Source organism: Condylura cristata, unplaced genomic scaffold (genome assembly GCF_000260355.1).
Source record: "Condylura cristata isolate star-nosed mole 26May11 unplaced genomic scaffold, ConCri1.0 scaffold00017, whole genome shotgun sequence".
Classification (NCBI taxonomy): Eukaryota; Metazoa; Chordata; class Mammalia; order Eulipotyphla; family Talpidae; genus Condylura; species Condylura cristata.
In genome coordinates this window covers 16,374,256-16,389,118 of record NW_004567118.1, presented here as the reverse complement: position 1 = coordinate 16,389,118, position 14,863 = coordinate 16,374,256, and the positions used below count along the sequence as shown (strand labels likewise).

The 14,863-nt window shown below is 47.1% G+C and overlaps 1 protein-coding gene across 3 annotated transcripts in view; it reads left to right on the top strand.

The window, feature by feature from the left end:
- The window catches only part of HNF1B (HNF1 homeobox B), a 51,164-nt gene that overhangs the window by 20,242 nt on the left and 16,059 nt on the right, over nt 1–14,863 (top strand). For all 3 annotated transcript variants that reach the window (XM_004684469.2, XM_004684468.2, XM_004684467.2), the window contains exons 5-6: nt 10,081–10,241; nt 14,684–14,816. In XM_004684469.2, coding sequence (XP_004684526.1) covers nt 10,081–10,241; nt 14,684–14,816 — 294 coding nt within the window. The remainder of the gene's footprint in view (nt 1–10,080; nt 10,242–14,683; nt 14,817–14,863) is intronic.

Genomic DNA, 14,863 nt, shown 5'->3' with positions numbered 1-14,863 from the left:
CTTCTTGAGAACCCTACAGCCAAGAGACGGGGTTGCCTCACTAGCTGTCAAAGAAAAAGAAACAGATCAAGGAAGTTTTATTCTCACCACAAGGAATACAGTCCCCAGAGTCTGTTAAACGTTTTGCTCACTAAGTATGTTTTCTCAACGGCAAAACTATAATTTGTACTGATATATGAACTCAAGCTGTCTTCTTCCCCTCTGTGTCTTCAGTCCATGGCCCTGGTCCCAGCACAAGGTAAATTCTCCAGATAGTTGTAGGTGAAGATATCATCTACTGTAAAGGGCCTCTGGCCCAAGAGCTCCCTCTGTGAATCCCCTGTTACTCAGCTAGAGTTAAACCTCACATGGAATTAACTTTATAACATATGGCATGTTTCCCTTTTCTAGAAAAAAAAAAATGTCATTCAGCTCCACTAATATTGCTTAACTAAAGTATACTTGTGTGCACATGTATACACACACACCCACAACCTCAACATGAAATATTAGCAGGAAGTTTTCAGAGCGCGTGTATTACTCCTTTTCCCTAACATTCTGTTATATAGTTTGGTTCAATCTACTAGCTTAGTTACTCTTCCTTAATTTCTCTTTATTTATTTACTTGTAAAGAACTGCCAAAGTTGCAAGAGTGAGAAGATTCACCAGAGATAGAGTGGGGAGTAGAGCAGATGGATCAGCTGAAATACACTGCTGAGGGGAGCAGTGGGTGAGACAGAGATTTGCTGCGCCATATGTGGGTAGGTTCCCTGTCTGGGGATCGAACTCAGGCTGTAGGCTAGTGATAGCGCTAAATCTTAACCCCTAGGCCTTCAGGGAGGGCCCACTCTTCCTTAATTGTTATGGAGCAAACTGAGCTCTAGAAAAGGGGTTAGATTTATGATAGACCAGCTCCAGGCAGCCACCACTTCTCCAGGGAATGCTCCCTGAGCACTTGGCCAGGGCTCCTGTCAGGGGAAGTCAGTCATCCGCACCCTCCAGGTTCCCAGTGTGTGACACCTGCCGCTGCCTGGGCCCAGCATCCTGGAGCCCTTGGGGATCAGCAGCTGCCTGTCATGCTGATGGTGATGATGGTGATGATGATAATGAGCTGCCTGCATAGGGCGATGAAGGGGCTGAGGTCTGGCTGGGGGAACTCCTATTATGAGGCAGTTCTGACACTTGCCAGGCCTCAAAGGGCCTTCTCCCGTGGTAGAACTCCCCGGTAGGGTCCTGCTTATGAATAGGACACAGTGAAAAACCTTTCTTTTCCAAGGCAATTTTATTAGCCCTTCAGTCACAATACAGATGTCTGTTTATAGGACCTTACTTTTGTGTGGACACCCAGTGACTCCGTCTGCTGATGACTTTATAGCCTTCCCACTGCCCAGGCCCACTAGGAGCATCATCATTCTCTGCGTCTGCCAAGCCCAGAGGCCTTTGTTACAGCCCTATCACCCTCCCCGCAAAGTCAGCCTCTCAAAAAGAGACCCCAGGAGCCAGACTGCAGCGGGGTGCTGTCTGTCTCCACAGCCTTCAGACCTAACGATGGCCACCATTAACCCTTCTTAGTTTCCCCCAGTTTCCTTTGGAGAAAAAAGGTATATAAGTTACTCATGTTGCCACAGTAAGTCCCAGTCCTAGTCATGGTTCCTCCTCACTCCCAAATCAACCCATTGTACCCCAAACTGTTGAAGTCTGTATTTGGTGTTCCCACCAAATAACACCAAACCTTTAGAAATAGCCTGTACTAATAGGAGCCCCCACCCCCTCCCCTCCTTAAAGCGCGCTAGGAAATGGCGATTATACAAAGGCTGTGGAAGCAGGAGCTAGGCAGGCTGCCCACAGGCAAGCCACTGGCCACTTTGCTCTAAATTCCATGCTGCCAAGGTCTCAGGTGCGAAGAGGAAGTCCCCACTGCATCCTCCTCACTCCCCTCTTGCTTTCAAACGTGAAAGCGCCTACATATGTCAGTAGTCTCTTCATTTAGTTATATTTTACTTTTTTTAGATTTGCTTATTTATGCATGCAGAACTGGGGTACAAGCCAGAGGTGCAGGGGCGGTGAGAGGATTCACCAGAGACAGAGTGGGGAGCAGAACAGGCAGCTCGACGAAGTACACTGCTGAGGGGAGCAGCGGGCGTGTCAGGAGAGGTCTGCCGCGCCATGTGGGTCACTTCTGGGGATTGAACTCATGCGGAAGTGGCTTTGGCTTCTTAGTGTTGCGCTTTAACCCGCTGTGCCACCAGGGAGGGCCCATTTAGTTATATTTTAATCTCTTCTCTCTCCTCTCTTACTCCCGCTTCTTCCTCCTAATCATCTTACTTCCAAGAAACCAGATGACTTAGTGGATAAATGCGCACCACTGTTGTTTCACCACTCAGCAGACTAAGGTGAAGGGGGGATAGAGCCCTCTGGAGAGATGAAGGATAGCTCATTCATCATCGCGTTGTTCAATAACCCTTGGCACTTAGCATGGGCTAGCTCTCTGCAAGATGCTGAAAACAGATATGGCCCTGTCCTCATTGGACTTATTTTCTTGGGGAGGATGCAACCAGGAAATCAGCAAGAGAGCAGAGTCACTCAAAATAGTGGGTCCCAATGAGCCTATCTGGAGTGCACCTGGAGCTGATAGGAAACAGGGAAAAAGGTCACTTTGGAAATACCACTGACCTGCTGGGAGACCCTTAGCAAGAGGTCATGAAAATCATCTCCTCTTGGAACCTCAGCTTTCTGCTCTGTCAAATGTGTGTCTGTGAAAGAGAAGCAAATGGTGGAAAAATACTCACACGTGTGAGGACTCACATTCTCTAGTCCCAGCCTGATTTCGTTCAGCTGCTGCAGCAGCCACGGGCTGGTGCCTCCAGACCAGACCACGCATGTTTGCCTGCTGCCCTGGGTCTCTGGTGAGGACCCGGCCTGGTGGCTGCAGAGGGCCTGGCAGGAGGACCGTGGGGTTTCTGTAGCCCTTCTGCCTCCCAGCGTGCGCGGCTTTCTCAGGTACACTGTGCACACTAGCTTCTGTTCTCAGCCACGATGCTTTTGATAGAAGATGTTTTCCCTCTTCTTGGTTACATTTGCTTTGATTTTTTAAGAAAACCAGTTTGTGGGCTTCCCTTAAGTATCACTCCACTTCTACTCCTTGAGTTCAAGAATGTTTACCGTCCCCGCAGATCTGTCTGTGTTTCTCCTCTTGCGAACTGAGCTCCCACCTAAGCCAGTTTAGGTAGAAAAGCTGGAACTGAAAGCAGCTCCGTGTTTAAATTGCTTTCAGCTTTTGCCTCCCAGCCTTTCAGGTTTTTCATCAAAACTCTTTGCAAACATGAATTTTTATCTCCGAATGGGAGGAAGTATTAATAAGGAGTAGCAGTATTCCTGCAGTCTCAGTGAGGACTCGGAGCAACCGTGCTCACTATTTCATGGCTCTCCTTGCTGCACATCCCAGTTTCAAGGTGGGGGAAATCATTCGTGCTCTTTTATCCCAGACGAATGTCTCAGACTCACCAGGCAGAACCATGTATGTCCCTGCTTCTTAAGAAAGTGCCATGTCTTTGGGGGAGGGGGAATGAGTTTTGAAGAGAGTACAAGCACCTCAAGACTGGCCTGATTCCTCCCAGCCCTGCGTGTTAGCGTCACCGAAAAGGCAGCTCTGTCAACCCGTAATTGATGGGCATGGTGGGTTCCGTTTGGAAGAGCTTTCTCCTTCGCACACTCCCTCCTGTTTGAGTTTAAACTCCCAGTTTCCAGACCCAACAGGGTTGGGCCGCGCTCTGTGTGAGGTTAGGAACACAGGGGAAGAATGTGTGTGACAGCTCTGGCCGGTTGAGTAATGTTTACTCTGTTGGTGGCTGGGACACTCACTAAGGCTGGCAGAAGTCCACCAGCCAGAGGAACATTCCTGCATTATCAGGGATGGGAGATTGGCTTTGAAATGTCAAGGGTGAAAGGCATCCCAGCAGATTCTGGGAGCAGCTCACAGCCCCCTGGGAAAGGAGCCCCCAGGCTACAGTGTCAAAGACCGTGGGGGAGGCAAGCTTGCCCAAGAGGCTCCTACTCCCTCTTCTGTCCTTACTAACAGTGATTCTGGGCACACTTTCGAGGCAGATGTTGCTCATCTGTTTCTCTAGCATTTTCTTACCCAGGAAAGCTCTGTGCTTCTCCAACCTTCATCATTCTGGCTTCTAAGCAAAGGAGATTGATGTGCCCATTTTATAGACAAGAACGTCGAGGCTCAAAAGTACGACCAGAATTGTCAGAGTCAATACAGACAGAGTATTGGTGGGAAGTCTCCAGGTGCTGGTCCCCTATTGATCTCTGGAATTGTAGAATTGGGGTCTTACCTGTGTCTTGACGTTCTTTGAGAGCTGGGTTATATACCTAGGCCTCTGAAGGCTGTAGTTTCATCAATAGCACATTTCTGAAAGATAAGAACCTAATAGTATATACAGCAAAGCTTTACATCTGTTAAATACTTAGGAAATACATAAATACTGTACAACAGTAAATATATTACTTTACCTTGAAAAAGTCCTGAAGTTTGACTATAGATTTGGACAACAAAAGAGTTACAGCTTGTGAGTTACTATGAAGTAGTGGATGGGTGGTTATCTGAAAAAGGAAGGAAAGTTGTAAGTCCAGATGTGGACAAATGTGGTTTACAGTACGTACAACAATCTGAGGTAGCTGGAGGGTGCATGAAGCTGTGTGTGTGTGTGTGTGTGTGAGTGTGTATTGCACATGTATGCATGTGTGTGTTTTAGTGTATTGCTAGGTGACTCCATTCATCTGGGTGCAGATTTATGAGTTCATGTCATGTTTCTGAAATGTGAAATTCATATTACACTCAAATTATTTCCCAATATGTCCATAAAATTAGGACAGACTTCTATTGTCAGCATAAATATTACTATAGAATCAACTGTATTTTCTCCTTCTGCCCAAAATGACCTCCCCTTGTCCTGGAGCATAGACACTCAAACCGGCAGAGAGCTCCTCACTTCATTCTGTAAATATTCACAGTTCCAGGCACTCTGTGAGGCTCTGAGGGTGAAACAATTAGGTAAAAATCATCCCTGTCTTGAAGACGGGCAGAAATAAACCTGTCACCAAGCACGATGGTATGGCAGATTCTCAAGAAACATCATTTCACTCAATGTCATCTGTATCACATTGATGAGAAAAGAAAAATCAATTCTGCCAGCACTGCTGTCTTTGTGGAGTTGCATATTCTCCCAATTTTGTGTGGGTTTTTTCTGGGGACTCCAGTTTTCCCCAAAGATGGGCCCCTAGGTTCCCTAGGGTGTCTGCACAGGTGGCACTCCACTTTAGGAGGACATCCTGTCAAGGGTAAATGCCCACCTGGTGCCCTGAGCTGCCTGGAGAGGCCGCCATTGGCCCTGACACAGAACAGTGAGTGAATGGATGCATCTGAAGGATTGGTGAGCCTCAGAAATGTTGGCGGTCTCAATTAAAAAGCTTGGTGACGGTTTGTGACTGAAACTGTGCTGTCAGAACTTAACTTGTTTCTATCAACTAGCCTGCAGTCAACTGGTTTTATTATATTTCATGTTACTTAAAGTCACAGTTCCCAGGAACCTCTCATGAAGTTTCGTCAAGACTGTTGCACAAGGAATGACCTCTACTGTGTGTACATTACAAAAGGTGGAGCATGTAGCTACCAGGGTAAATCAAGGAGAGCTTCACAGAAGTGGTGACATCCAACCCCCTGAAAAGTTGTGACATGGAAGAGCATTCCAGGCAGAGTTTGGAACCATATAAGCAAAGGCAAAGAGGCAGGAGATGGCAGGGTGAGGTGTGAGGACCATGAGTGCTGAGTAGGAGTGATGAGAGTCTCCACATGAGGCAGGCTGGGTTCACAAAGGCCCGATGTCCCTGCCAGCGTTAGGGGTCAGGGTTTGCTACCAGAAGGTAGGGAGGGGCCACCGTAGATTTCCAGGCAAGGCAGTGACACGTGTGATCTTGTTTTAGAAAGAATCCCAAGCTGCAGTAGGAAAGGTACCTCGAGATGATGGTGATCCTGGAAGGCAGAGCGTAGAGATGCTGGCTTCCGCAAGCCACACACTGCATTCTCATTTTGATACTTTGGACCCATCATATTAGGTAGAAACCAAATAATTTGCCTCTGTCCATTCGCTTTCGGGAACTGGGAAATTGCCCAACATCCATGATGCTGTGGTCTGGAAACAGGTAAACATATATAACTGCCTCACCAGGACCTGGGGGATGTTTTTAGATCCCAGCTGGGATGCTCCTCACTGCTAGACACTCTCACTGGGGTTCATAGGGTCGTGGTGGGGATGTGGCCAATTGATGACTTAGGCTAGGAAGGGAGGGGAAGTGCATGGCCACCTTCTGGCATTGTCATGTCTTCCATAGGACCTGTCATTTCTTCTGTGGCTATTAACCTGGTATGTCGAACCACTGTTAAATCAGAGCCCTTGTTGTACATTCATTTTCAAAGCTTGCATAGGTGAAGAGAAGATGCCATTCTAATTCTTAACCTAGCTTCCTGGCCCCATGCCTGGCATATGATAGGTCTTCATAAGGTTTAGTGAATTCAGCTTTCTTGAAAATGTCTTTTAGACAAAGAATCCCAAAGTCGCAAAAACTGATATATCTTGATCAACTGTCACTCGTCAAGCATATATATGTGGGTCTTTTCACACTGACTATTAGCTCATTCAGGTCGTTTTTAATGACCTAAGGGTGGATATTGTTAGTAACAAAGAAACTGAGGCTCAGGGAGGTTAAGTAACTTCCCCACGGTCACATCGCTAGTCCTGGTAGACCAGGATTTAAACCCAGGTCGCCTGCTCCAGAGCCTCCTCTACTTTCGCTCTCATTTCAAGCGCTCTTCTGAGTTTGTGAAATACACAAGCACCCGGCCTCACCTTCCTCTATCAAGAACTCCTATTTCCGGCATATTGCCAGCAGGTATCTTGTGATACACCCTTCACCTCCACATCCCCCTGTAAGGCAGCTGGCTGATTGCAGCCACAGCGTCCAGAGCAATTGCCAAGTTCCTGGTGAGAGGAACATCAACAGGAAAGGCTACAGGTGAATCTGGGGTCGATGAGTGGCCTCATCTTAGCTCCCACCACACTCTGCACCCCTCTCCATGGCAGGCAGTCTCTGGCTTAGAGAAGAGGAAGCTGGAACTCACCCAGTAGGTGAATAGCAGGGCTAAGATCAGAACAGGGATCCTCTAGTTCCCAGGAGCCATGCCATGGTACCCCTGTTAGTCAAAGGATTTTTAGGAGTGTGCAAGGGTTCTAGGTCCAGCTATTTTTAAAAAGAGCAGTTCCAAGTTCTGTGTCTCATATAATGACATTTTGCTCATGGAAAAACAAGGTTGGAAATCCATGGCAGCCTTGGGCGACACTGTGTGTAGCCTAACAAATGACTCTTGGTTCTCTCATGCCAGACATCCATGTAAAGAAGGCTTTTGTTTCCTAAGGATATCCTTGGTTAATTATTTTAAAATAAATAATTAGGTGGCCTGTAGGGAGGGGGGAGGTCTCCCCATGACCCATATTTGATCACCAGAGGGCTGGCCCTCTTCCTGCAGCCAAATTAAATAGGCTAAAACCAGAGTCTGTTTGACTTGAGACAAATCGATGATGGGGACAGGCTGGGAGGTGAAAACATACCTGACTCCCAGCATTATCACCACTCTCTCAGGAGCAGAGCATCTTGGGGAGGTAAATAGCTGATCAGAGAGTCAGAGAAAGCAGGAGGAACACAGGGTGAAGTCCAGATCCTCCTAAAGGAAAGAGTAAGAGCCGGCCCCTCCCTCGTTGCATCCAGAGCAAAGTCACTGGTTCTGCCAAAGTAGGAGTCTGGAGATTATTTTCCACAGAAAGTTAATTCCATTCAGTACTTACAATCTGCCCCCAATTACCTAGAATTTGAATCTTAGAACAGATCTTGGGGTACATCCCTATATCGGGTCCCTCCTCTCCGTAGCTGCCATGTACTTGGCATTATGCTATAAGCTTCATAGATGTTACCTCACATCCCAAAATAGCTCTGTGAAGGAAGCATTCTCTTTGTTTTTTTAAGAAGGAACCAAGACACAGCGAGAATGGCATCTTCCCAAGGTCACACATCCCTTAAAAGCCAAGCTAGGATTTCGATCTGGTTTTGTCTAGCTCTAGAGCCCATACCTCCCAATTGCCCCCTCTTTGTGAGAAACTTCCTTTAACTGACTTGGAATTTGCCTCTGTCCACTGGATTCAACGCTCCGTTCACTCTCTTTGGAGCTCACTAAGTTCGGATCTCTTTCTCCTCTATAAAACTCTGCACGGCTGTTAGAAAGATCCTGCTGTGACCCCAGTGGCGAACTTAAGTGGAAAAAGAAAACACCTAATTTAGCCAAATGGGATGAAGTTGAGAGTGGTAAACAGGAGAGGTAGTGGGCTGCAGGTGGGTGCAAAATAGGCAGGACTAGCCAGGGGGTGCCGGTTTGGAGGTGTGAAAACCTTTCCTTCTTGTTACTTCGTGGCTGCTTCTCCTCCCCACACCAAAAATCAGGTTCCCCAGACCAGAGTCCACCGAATTCCCGTGCTGTCCCTCTGCCAACACCAGCCCCACTAGCAGCCAGCCCCTTGAATCAAAGGATGGAGAAAACAGCCAACAGAAGACGCGCAGAGCGCACGCCTCCAGCCACTTCAGACAAGTTGCTCTTAAAGGGTAAAACCCTGCTTTAGCGTTTGTTTGTTTTTTCCACAGTCCTCTTAAGCTCTAGGTCATCTCAGCTTTGAGTAACGTCCTTCAAAGAATCCAAGGAATACTGGCCTGTGTCTCCTCTCAGCAAGCCTGGTCTCGGTGGGTTGGAGGCTGCTGGTGATGGCTGCCCCCCTGGCCCCTGGGGGGCCTGGCAGCCTTCCGGGAAGGTGGGACTCTGGTTGAGGCAGAGGCAGGGCAGGGGGAAACAAATCCATTGTAGAGTTATGGTCATCTTGGGGAGCTGGCAAAAGGAGAAGGGACTGTATAGTTGGCCCCCATCTTCCTGGGATCCTATGTCGAAGGCGTTTGTTCTCCTTCCCATCCAGTAGCAGTAAGGTCCCCCAAATCTTTTTGTCAGTTCCAAAGCAAAAGCCAAGAACACTGTCTTTCTAGAAAAGCTTTGATATTAGTGTGAGACGTGCCAGCTACCCCCAGCCTTGCCCTAGACTAGCCCATGAGCACACCAGGCAGGACTTGGCCTCCGCAAACTGGACTCAGATTCTTTGTCTCCCTTGAGCTTCCTGCAGGTACCTGGTCTCTGCCCAACACTTACTCTCTTCTGACAGACACCTCCATTTTGGTTCTTAAGCAAAAAGGAGGGTCAGAGCCGTGGGGCTGAAGCGCTTGGTTCTCCGCTCCCTTGCAGGCTAAGCTGTAGTGATTTCTTTACTGAGCATCCACGACCTACCTGTGTGCTGTCCGCCCCACCTCCCTCTCAGCAGACAGGCCCTCCCTGTGCCCTGGAAGCCAAAGGCGACCCCATCCAAGGAATGTAAATTCTAGAGTCAAAGCTCCCCAGCTTCAGCCCCATCTCTGTCCTTTCTGGCTATGTCCTCACTGGCCTTTTGGCTCAGCCAAGATGGTGGTACAAGGAGACAGATGCATTTCACTATGTTTTAACAAGACCTCTTTATAAAATGGATCAACTCTTAAAAGCCAAGAGATGCCAGGGAAACATTTCTAGAAGGCATTTTTACAATAGAAGAAATATTCCAGTCAGGAAGAGAAGACCCTAAATCCTGAAAAGATGATACTGAAGCAACAATCAGTCAGCTCTGTTCATTGACAAAAATATGTGTTGAGTGGCTCTCAAAGGCCAAGGCACGGGGGACGCAGTGAACAAAACAAAACAGATCAGAACGTCTTGTCCCCGTGGAGTTTCCATTCCAGAATTCAAGTAGAAGCCATGCCACCACCACCCTAGGAAAGGCAGCCGATTCTCCTCATGGGTAGCCAGGAGGGGAAGGCAACTTGGTCTTCTTGTCCGTCAGCCTTAAAAACAGGGGAGCTGAGTCAGTGTTCCTGGTCCCTGGTAACATTAATGTTCACGGCTGGGTCTGCCTTGTTTTGCAGGAGTGCGCTACAACCAGCAGGGTAACAGTGAAGTCACTTCCTCCTCAACAATCAGTCACCACGGCAACAGCGCCATGGTGACCAGCCAGTCGGTTTTACAGCAAGTCTCTCCAGCCAGCCTGGACCCGGGCCACAATCTCCTCTCACCTGATGGTAAAATGGTGAGTACACCTGGGCCATTGTAGCTCTAGAGCTGATAAGATAAGAGGCAAAACAAACACAACTTCTCACAAGGCCTGCCTCAAACAATGAACCATTGTAACCCCACAGGGGAAAATGGGGGCTGTCCAGAGTTAGAGGGGAGAGCTGGTGACCCAGCCCTTGGCGGGTGGAAGAGGTGTTCAGTTTGAACCCAGCCAATAAATCTGACAGAGCGCTGCTCTCATTTTATTGATTGAATGCCTCATAAAGGAGCAAGCGGGTGGGACACTATTTGTTTTGGGGCTGCCAATGACATTTGCGTTGATAAAATGTTTATTCCCCCATCCCATGGCCTCCAAAGCCAGTTTTTTTTAACCCAGGGAGCTCCTCACTTTGAAACAAGCCCCCTCTTATTCTTTACCACCTCCTTGGTTCTAGCAAGGATTTAGTGGGTAGCATGTGGTGGGGAGAAACTTCTTGACTTGGGGTCTTGAAAGACACTGGCTGGCATGCCAGGGTCAATCACAGCACAAAATGGAGGTAGGGCAAGGCCACACCTACGAACACCGACTTTGAAGTTGCAATGACCAGGATTCAAATCCCAGTTTTAGCACTTAATAGCTCTGTAGCCTTGGGCAGGTTCCTGAACTACTCTAGGTCTCTCTTGTCTATAAAACAGTGGTAATAACCAGAGGGTTGTTGAGGGAACAGATGTGGCAGCTCAGGAAATAACACAGCACAGGACTAGAACAATATTCAGTAAGTGACACTAGGTGGCTGTTAGGTTTATGCCAGTGTTGTTCTCTTTAAGTGAAGTTCCCTATCCATGACCACAGCCCACAGCCAGATGTAAGGTTAGCACACTGGTGAGGAGTAGACTATTTGAATTTGAAGTTCAAGGTTCTAATCCTCCAGAGCGTGCTTATGACAGAGCACAAGCATTACAACACTAGGGAGGGTTGGGAATGGAAAACTTTATTCTTTGGGTCATGCTTTGTTGCTGGAGAGGGAGGAGCTGCAGGCTCTGGGTTTCCATGTTCAAGGTGGAGCTGCACACGGTCCCTCAAGGTGTCTGACCCGAGGGCAGGTAGGGGCCCAGTGGGGGCAGGAGACAGGGAGCAGATCCAGTTTAGACCTTGACATGTGGTGTTGTGTAGGAATGGCGAGTCACAGGTGATTGAATCCCCAACTCCCTGGAGGAAAAACAAAGTGTGGTTTCCGAGGGGAAAGCTGGCCCAGCCACCTCGAGTGCTGGGACTGGAGCTGCTCTCCTGGTAGTGGTTACTAGAAACTACAATGGACAGCACTCCTGTGGGAGTTGTTCAGCAGTCCTCTTGCCCTCTTCTCACCCCTTAAACTTCTTCCTGCACAATTATTTGTCTTAGCTACTTCGTGAGTGACACAGACAAGTCTCCAAAGGCATTTTGAGACCCAGACGAGATAGGGAAAAGAATTGGCCTGGCTTCCTGTAGAAGGGGGCCTTGTGGCAGACACCGTGACTTCTCAAGGTGAATGAAACCTTCCTAGCCTCTGTTCCTGTTGCCTGAAGGTCCTCAGGGCTTCCCTTGAAGCCCCTGACCTTCTTCCTAAGAGGCAAATCACCGTCACCCAGGCTGCTCAAAGGCTGCCTGCAGACACACTTTTGCTTTTCCTTCCTGTTCTGCTCGGCAGTGCCCTAGTGGGCATTGGATCACTGGATTGATAATTGACCAAGACAGTACACCTCAGCGTAAGCAAACACCTGGACGCTTGTTTGCAGGGACCAGGTTTTCACCAGTCTCCAGCACCCTGGCTCGTATGTTATGTCACTAACACTGGATGCCCAAATTCAAGAGTCTGTTTTCTGTTAATATATAACAAGTCCATCGCAAGTCTTGTTCTACCAAGGTGAGAGTAGAGTATGGCTAAAAATAATGCAGGCAAGGGAACCAATGTGTCCAAACACTGGCTCCATTATTTATCAGTAATAAGATGGACATTGTTTAACTTCAGTTTCCTTGATATAAAGTGGAGGATAGTGACGGCTGTGTCGTAGGGTTCGTGAGGTGGTCACCGACAGCTCTGCTGGTCTTTGGTGAAGCCCTGCACGGAATGACAATATTTGCGTGCTGACTTTCAGTAGGTCATGCATTTGAAATCTCCCCTGGTTTGGAAGTAAAGCTGATTCACTTGACTTTTCTGTCGCAGTCCCTCTGCCCCACCCTCTGCCCAAATGTCACACATGGGCAAAGAGCTGCTCAGGTTTAGGTTTGTATGTGTTGGACCTTGTTTTTCTTTTTCTTTCTTTCTTTCTTTCTTTTTTTTTTTTTTTAAGCACACACTGGATGTCTTCATGGTAGCACAGCAATATGATCTAACAACTGAGGCACATAAATTACTTTGGTGGAAGAACGGCAAGCGACAGAATTGCCATCATGTAGGCTCTCCAGTTTATTATGTGAGGCTCTTGGCTGACATCCTTGACAACTCCCTGCTCTATCATTTCTCGAGACAGAGATGATAATGGTTGCATTTTAGAGTGGAAAGGAACTTGGCCGGAATTACCTAAACAGCATGAGTGGATGGGATTTAACATCCAGAAAAACAGTGCTTAATTCTGCCTCTTCTCGTACTGGTCAGGTGACGTAGAGCTAGTTCCTCAGCTCTCCTGAGGCCAGTTTCTTCATCTGTGCCATGAAGACAATAATGACTCCTTGCCTGTTTGTGTCCTTATCTACTGAGGACAACCAGTGAAAGTCATTTACATATGCTAAGGCATACCTACTGGTATTGTTTTCTATTGGCATCCCATTGTTTCTTATTCCCCTTCAAAACCAAACACTGAGATGGCAGAGATTACTGTCACTTCACTGACTTACTCCAAAGGACTACATCACCCAAGGGACTCAGTGCAAAGGCAGATTACTGACTTTTTTTTTATGACTCTGACATTTTGAAAAACAAGTCCAGCAAACAGGCTGGTTCTCTCTTGTTTGATGTGGTCAGAATTCCTTCTTGGTCACATGATCCCTAAGTCATTTCTTGATGCTCATTTCAAAAACACAAACAACCCTGTGTGGTTTTTTTTCTTTCTTTTTTAAATTAACCTTGTAAGCTAGGCGGTTGGCCAGAAGGGTAGGAAGGAAGCTGGTGTGAGACCAGCAATCAGAGGTACTCTTGGTCATGACAGAGAGGAGGAAAACTGGGGAGCTCAGGCATCTCTGTACTTGTCCTACCCCTAAAGCAGCTCTCAGTGTGTTCCTGATGCCACCAACAATATCTGGATTCGCTTGTAGTGAAGGGAGCAGTCCTTAATAATTAAAAAAAAAATTAAGTTATAGTCAACTATCATGAAAGAAATGGGTATGTGAAAACTGGTAACTCCCTTCTATCTGTGGGGAAACATTGGATGTTTTTCTGATAACAGAGAAATCCAAGCAAGCACATCTATTTCAGCTGTTTTTATTTAATGCTAACCAGAAATTTCTGACCAAAACCATATGGTATGTAGACATATTAGTGATAGCAGAAGGAGCCCATCTAGCATTACATGCCATATGCACTTGGGAAAATGGAGAAAATCAACAAGGAAGAGAACTATTCGGAATAAATAAAAGGGTTCAGTCCTCAATAACAGGATTCAAAGGAACCATAAAAAAAGTAAATACATAAAACTTGGTAGCTTTCTCTTATTCATCTATCATTAAAATATGGTCAAACAAAGCCCAAGACTTTGCTTATAACTTCATTATTACAGCATCCACTTCTTGACAAAAAAGAAATTTTAATGATAGTGGAGAAATGGAAAAAGGAGAAGAGTCCAATCACGGCTGATGCTTCCCAACTCTTCTGAACAATTTCAGGAATTGGGGAAAGTCCCCCATTAAAAAGAACTTGAGTTCCAGAGTTAGACAAAATTGGATCTGAATACCAAAGGTACCATTTACTACTTGTGGGACTTCAGGCAATGCTTCTCTCATCAGCAAAATGGGAGTGGCAGAGTATCTACCTCCTGGAATATAGCAAAGCTCATGAGTTAACGTATTAGCAGTGCTTAGTAGAGCCTGGAGTCAGTAAGCACGTTCCTGCACACGGGCCTGGTCCCTAATCTGTTCCCATAGGGAAACCCAGAGTACTTCTTATGTTACTGTTTTGAACAGGCCTATGTCTTTAGCACCGCACCAATAAAGCAGAGTAGAGGGTACACCTGGTTAATACACATATGGGCTTGTAAGCCAATGACAGTCAACCAGCACTAGCACCATGAAGGCAGGGGTCACCGTCTGTGTCACTTACTGTTTTATCCTCAGTCCCTAGACCAGTGCCTGTCCCATACAGTAGGCACTTAATAATTGCTGTTCAATGAGTGAGTGAATGAATAAGTGACTTGGCCATGCCAAGGAATTGCTAAGTCATTTCATTTTGGACACTGCACTTTACAGTTTCTGTTTCACTCATGCTGTGCCTGTTTTCTCTCCAGCAGATCTCAGTCTCAGGAGGAGGTCTGCCCCCTGTCAGCACCTTGACGAATATCCACAGCCTGTCCCACCATAATCCCCAGCAATCTCAAAACCTCATCATGACCCCTCTCTCCGGTGTCATGGCCATTGCACAAAGTAAGCCCTGTTCTTGGTCAGAGAACTGGGGGTGGGGAAGAGGGGAA